The 7252-nt window shown below is 29.4% G+C and overlaps 1 protein-coding gene across 1 annotated transcript in view; it reads right to left on the bottom strand.

Moving 5' to 3' along the window:
- Positions 1-1443: 1443 nt before the first annotated feature.
- The window catches only part of LOC108554904 (cyclic nucleotide-gated cation channel alpha-3), a gene marked incomplete at its 3' end in the record, with an annotated part of 308264 nt that continues 302455 nt past the window's right edge, over positions 1444-7252 (bottom strand). The window contains exons 6-9 of the mRNA XM_017910317.1: positions 6903-7114; positions 5214-5469; positions 2951-3205; positions 1444-1574 (exon numbers count right to left, since the gene is read on the bottom strand). Of these exons, the coding sequence (XP_017765806.1) occupies positions 1444-1574; positions 2951-3205; positions 5214-5469; positions 6903-7114 (854 nt within the window). The remainder of the gene's footprint in view (positions 1575-2950; positions 3206-5213; positions 5470-6902; positions 7115-7252) is intronic.

The following is a 7252-nucleotide window of genomic DNA, read 5'->3' as shown; positions in this document are numbered from 1 at the left end:
GAAATATAGACAGTGCATTCTTCATTTGAAAAGAATTTTCTATAATGTATTACGAGTCGAAAAGAATTTTCAATTTTGTTGATTCTGCTGGTATTTTAAGTATTTGAATATTTCATTAATCTAGAGTTTAAAAGTTTATAAATTTATAATTATATGTTTGAACATTATAACTGTCAAATAATATCAAAATGATTCATCAAATTTTTTGATTATAAATTTAATAATATATTTGTAATAAAAAAATATGTGCATATTAATGTATATCAATTTATAATAGAAATATTCTGGTTTAAATTCTACATGATTCATTTCCTACTTGTTACTAAATTTTAACGAGCTGAATAAAAATCAAGGCACTAGAAGTAATTACCTAGGTTAATTGCTTATTCTTGTAATTTGTAGTTTCATGGCGAATTAATTTAGAGTTGACGCTGGAATGAGATATTTAACCGAATAGAATATATTTCAAGTTTCATTTAATCGAATAAAATACTTCTTAAGTCGTATTTAATTTCAGAAAATATATTTTTAATTATGTACGAATTAAAATTTATTTAACTCTTTCCACTTCGTTTTCGTCAATTAAAGTTGTTTTGTTTCCTTTAAATTAATAATAATCATTTGTAATAATAGAAATATTTAATTCTGTTAATATAAATAATATCTCAAATGAAAATATATTTCTTGAATAACATTTGTATGGCGGATAAGTAAAGACTTATGGTTATTGATTAAAATTTTTTGTTTATAATATTTCATATAATATAGAAGAGTGTTCCAAATTTTTAAAATATCACTCTTGATAAAAAATTAAACCTAACTAATATTTACTAACCTATACAATCGTTTACTATCGTTCATTGTAACTTTTACCAAAGTGTTTCTAACCTAACCTAACTTTAAGTTCGAGAATATAATTCAAGTATACTATATATTTTGGTAACGTTCAAACCTGTTCACGTAAGTTTATATTCGAAGTTATATATAATACCGAACTTATCAAAAACTGTAATGCAACACTATAGTACTTAACCTGTAATAACCTTACTCTAGTTTCCAAACGATTATTAGAAATAACTATAAATATGGAGACAAGAATTGTGAATTATGAAATTACTCCTCCAATAATTTCGGACGTATTAATAAAATTAATTATATATCATCGTTATTTCATTCATTCCTAACAAAATTTTCGTCTCCAATCAGAATGCAGACAAAATTATTTGAATTTGTATGCTTGTAGCGCGCTTGTGGCGCCATATTCAGGCGTGTTTACATCGAATCACGTCAGATCGTTTCGCGCGGTCGATCAGTCACGTGCAACGAACGTTTCTCAAAACGAAACAATCGCACTTGCAATGGTACAGTGATAAATCGAGGCGTTCGATTTTTCGTGAAAAGAATTGGGTGAAAGGAAAATAATTGGATTTGCTTTTCACTCACCCTGGAACTCCTTCCTGGCCGCGCTGACAGAAGTTACGATATTGGCCACGTGTCCGAGCACCGTAGCGAACAGCAGCAGACCAAACAGCAGCTGAGCTATCACAAACAAATATTCGCCCTTGCTTCTCGGTCTGCAAACGAAACAGAAAACAGAAAAGCGTGTTTTGCTGATGAGATATACATATGCGAGTAGTGTTGAACTTCTTCAATGATTTTAAAATTGTAAAACTCGAGTTTGTGATTTCATATGAATAACCTGTATGAATATAACCTCAATATAAAATATTGAGATGGTATTTATCTATTAAACTTTTTATTGTCAAGTGCTAACCATTATTGTAGAAATATAATTTTATGCTCTACTCATAGTGCTGCGCAATGATTAATGTGATACTTGTATTATATGTAAAAGAATATCATTATACTAAGAAGTCTTTAAATTTTTATTTAAAATTATAAAGTTTTCTATATGAAACTGTAATATTTAAATAATAAAACTTACAGCAATATCTTTTCTTATTAATTTAGAAATATCAAGCTAGTCGTATTTTAATATAGTCAAAGTCCTGTATTTATTTCTTAATTGAATTTATGAAACTTCTTGCCATTTTATATATTACAACTAGTTAGCTACATACTTTGTATAATGTCAACAAAGTAACCTGACATTGCAGGTGACTTCCTAAGGTAGGTTACTATAAAAATTCCTGGCAGTATTCCTAGTTTCAGTCACTATACATTATAGGACATCATGTAACTTATCTCCATTCCTTGCAGTATGATCTCTCTAGAATTTTCCTGCATCCTAGGTATTATGTGTCTCTTAAATGCTAAATCTTTATTTATCAAACATTATGAGGAATTTAATTAACAGCAGTTACAAATATTAGGTAACCAAATAAATAACGCTGTTTTTACATTTCTATTCATATTTTGAAAAGCAGCATTACTTACTTGGTTATTTGATACTAATGCATTAATGTTTTTAAAAATCTTTTGTTATATTACATTGCATAACAATTTTTAAGATATTCTTTAAACTGCTCTTAAGTAATTACTGGCACCTTGGAACTTCATTTTCATACAATCTACGAATCAAATAAATTTATTATTACACAGATCAAGGTACTAAAAATTTATAAATATGGATACCATACTCAAGTAATTATTCTAAGGCAAATGTTCAATTAGTTACTACTTTCAACTCTATAACATTATGTGACTTATTGTTAGAAGTTCTGTATCTTTTAAACGCTTTTCACATAACAGTTTGAGAGAAATATTTTTCAAATTCTATCATGTCTATTATACAATCTTTCTATAGCAATTATCAGTGTCTAAATTTCTGTCTAAAGCACAAGACCATGAACAATTACAACTTTTCCCTTTTAAGCAAACAAAACTTAGGTTATAGGCTTTTAGAATCCATCAAAGCTTCCCATTTTCGCGCGAAACGAAGCGTGGAGAAGAACAATGCAACGAATTACGAAGAAGGAAATCGAATTACCTGGGGAGATCACCGATGGTGGTAAGGGCCAGCGTGCACCAGTAGTAGCTCTGCAAATATTGTTTCACAACGTCCGCAGTCTCCGAGTCGCTGAACACCCAGTTCTTACTACCGAAGCCGTTGTTCTTATAAATAATGTGATAGAGGCACCCGTTCCAGTGAAAGATCACCAGTAAATAATGTATCAAGGAGGTGGAGCGGAATAAATTCGGATAGTTGGTGTGTCGCTCGGTCCTGTCCATGAACGCCCAGAACCTGTGTGGAAATGAACCAAAGAAGATTGCATCAGATTCCAGCGCGGACGCCATGTTTTTTCCGCAATATCCGTTAAAATATGGCGATAAGCATTTTTTCGTCGCGGAATTTTTGCTTAACTAACCTAACTAACAAAATGGCTGTCTGATTCTTCGAGTATACTCATTCGATATTTTAAAATTAATTTAAAACAATTTTTTTTCCTTTTTACAACCAAATTTTCTGTCTCCTTTTTCTTTCTTTTTTCATTTTGGTACTTTTCAGAGGGAATGGAAGTGTCGAATATTTAGTTTCACTAGCGATAAATATTTTTTCTTTTCTTTTTACGTTCCTTCGAGTTCGTGTTATTTTAATTAATTAATTCATTCTTTTTGCTTTTGGTAAATGCACTATTTTTATAAAGTTCCTGGGATAGATACAATTTTACATATTTACATAGGTGTGAAATTTCATTTCATTCAAATGTGAATATCTTTTAAATGAATCAAAGGACGAATAATATGCTAAAATATGCTGCAAATTGTACATTTAAAAAATTTCTTGAATATCAAATGTTCCCTATATTCCTTTCTTCATTTCCATGCGTGTGAATATCTTTTAAATGAATCAAAGGACGAATAATATGCTAAAATATGCTGCAAATTGTACATATAAAAAATTTCTTGAATATCAAATGTTCCCTATATTCCTTTCTTCATTTCCATACGTTTCTCTCTTATTATGATTATGCCAATTTTGCAAAGAATAGTAGTTGAAACTCCAATAATCAACGCTGCATATAATATTTCGAATAGCTTGATAAATTTTCGCTTTGTCAGTTCGCAGGAATTTCCGAAAGTGTCATAATATTAAATTCGAAATTCATTCGGAGTAATTATTAATCCTTATTTTATCAAATACGAGAACATTTAAAAATCGTATTTCGATTCACCAGAAAAGTAATCAAGGAAATTTTTGGTCGTAACTGAAATTCTTTCGACAATTTGGTGAATTGCAAATCAAGATAAATTGTGCCAAAAATAATGATCAATTTCGACATTCTCTCTAAAATACGAATCTATCAGCTTGAACATATTTTTTTTCTTTTAACACATAATAGTGCACGAAAAATCGATAAATTTTTCCGGAATATCTGGGAAATCATTCTAGATAAAAGGAATTATGGAAACAACGGGGTAACTTTAGCTTCGCTATCGAAATATGAATTGAAATACTGATACGTCTAGTTATCCTCATATCATATTTCCGTTCCAATTGGAATGAGCTGTTTATCTTACTGGTTGTTGCGTGCCATTTGGCTGTCGATTTATGCGGTACAGACTACGATATAGCAGTCGTAAAATCGGCCAGCAGCCAATGTATCGACATTTCGTGTCTCTGGATAGAATTCTAAGAAATCTAGATACATATCTACGTGTAAGATTCTAAAATCCCGACCAGGATTAAAGGAAATTGCTAAAAGGAGCAGAAAGCTTCATGGAAGATAGAACAAACCAAGCGTATACGTATACCTAGAGGTGATACTCGAAGGCGATCGACGCGAGTTGGCGCTGCAGTGCAGGAACCCAACGCGCCAAATTTGAATTTAGGAAGAGAATCAAAAAATAATAAATATTCTGATAAACTTCGTCGTTTTGTTCGTGGAACGACACGAGTATTATGCAAATTAATTATGAAAACTCAAGAATTCTTACTAAAAATTTAGCAATTAAAGGATAAAATTTATTCTAAATTTAATATCTTAGAAAAGTTTGATAATTAAGCAATAATAACTGTTAGAAATTTAACGATAAAGAAAGATAATTATTAAATTAGAATAATTGGAAACACTATTTATATAATAACTAAGAAAATATTTCATAATTGTTAAAAAATTAATAATAAAAAAATGATAATTGCGAAAACTTAATAACTTAAAAATTATGATACTCTAATGTGCAGTAATTAACAAAATATGTATTACTTGTCGGAAATAAATAATTAAATTAATAAAAATCATTTGACTTACCGATATATTTTTACGAGCCTAAAACTTCGAAGTATACTGTTGAATCCTATAGATAAGTATAAAAAGTCGAGGGGCAGCAGGCACAGGATGTCCATGTAAAACGTAGTGCTGTTCGTGTAATGATTTCGCAGCTTCGTCGCGTCGGTTTGCAAGACACCGTCCTCTAAGTATCCGGTTCGAATGTGAAATACTATGTCCAGTACGTATAAAAAATCGGAGAAGTAGTCCAAGCAGAACCATACCCAGCGTGTTTCGCCTAAATAACATAAAATCACATTTTTATTAAAAACATGTATATATATTTTTATATACTTGTACTTATTTATTAATTAATATAGGTCTCCTATTATTTGTCCTTTGAAAAATTATAATTGAATTAAAATTTATATTTCTACAAGTAAAATCAAATTTTAATCATAATTCTCTGCACAACTGTAAATTATAAATAATATTTCATGAAAAATGACAAGTAAGAGTTGCAAATATAATTTAAAAAGTAATTTTATATACGCTCCCCACTTTTAATTTCATGAACCCAGTGTTTTGCACAAAAAACGTTGTACCGAGGTAAAAATTTATTTGCAAATAACGCTCCACTAAATAATATATTAACCAGAGACGAATTACATCTACACGTCACCAGAATTCAAATAAATGAAATAAAAATTTCAATTCTAAATACTTATTTATAATCATGGAATTAATTGCAAATTATTGGAAAGAACAAAAATTTATTAATTATTATAATTCGCTTATGATAATTATTTCTATAACTGATTATGGGTACCCCTATAATTCTTATAACTTATAATTATTAAGATTCGCGATCAAACCAAAATTATTGTAATACTTGAATTTACAGATGTCCGGAAAGAAGCAATAATTAATAACATGCTAATTAATCTATCATTGAATAATATATTAACCAAAGACGAATTACATCTAGACGTCACCATAATTCAAATAAATGAATTAAAAATTTAAAATACTTATTTATAATCACAGAATTAATTGCAAACCATTGGAAAGAACAAAAATTTATTAATTATTATAATTCGCTTATGATAATTATTTCTATGACTGGTTATGGTTATCCCTATAATTCCTGTAACTTATAATTATTAAGATTCGTCATTAAACAAAAATTATTATAATTATTGTTATTAATTATTATAATCTACTGATAATAATTACTTCTATGACTAATTCTGAGTATCCCAATAATTCCTGCAATTTATAATTATTAAGATTCGCCATTAAACAAAAATTATTATAATTATTGTTATTAATTATTATAATCTACTAATAATAATTACTTCTATGACTAATTCTGAGTATCCCAATAATTCCTGCAATTTATAATTATTAAGATTCGCCATTAAACAAAAATTATTATAATACTTGTTATTATAATTATTATGTTATTAATTATTATAATCCCATTATGATAATTACTTCTATGATTAATTCTGGGTATTCCTATAATTCCTATAACTTGTAATTATTAAGATTCGCGATCAAGCAAAAATTATTATAATACTCGAATTAACAGATATCCGGAAGGGAGCAATAATTAATGACATGCTAATTAATCTATCATTTGCATGGGAAGAAGATATCTCTTCTCGAGAACAAACGATTCGATCAGCTAGTGGGGATGTAATCGAGTCGCAGGAAAAAAAGACTAACCGTTTATCTCTTGGAAGGCGAACCTGTAGATGATGACCCAGAAGTTGTAGAGAAAGGCGAGCGAGACCACCATCGACCAATAGTAACACAGACGTCCCGCGGGATCGAAGATGAAGGACCAATTAGGGGCGCCCTTTGTTCCCTTTGTTCCTGGTTGCCCAGAGTAGCCTCTGCTACCACGTTGCTGCTGTTGCTGTTGCACCGTGTATCTCCTGTAGAAAAACGACATAACGACTTATAGAAAGCTACAGGAATATCGTATAACGAATGTGCTTGTTACTCGTTGTCAAATTTTTTATTTCCTATTTTTTTTTTTTTTTTTTTTTTTTTTTTTTTTTTTTTTTTTTTTT

This window comes from Eufriesea mexicana, unplaced genomic scaffold (assembly GCF_001483705.2).
Source record: "Eufriesea mexicana isolate 0111107269 unplaced genomic scaffold, ASM148370v2 scaffold115, whole genome shotgun sequence".
Taxonomy (NCBI): domain Eukaryota; kingdom Metazoa; phylum Arthropoda; class Insecta; order Hymenoptera; family Apidae; genus Eufriesea; species Eufriesea mexicana.
This window is presented reverse-complemented; position numbering and strand designations above follow the sequence as displayed.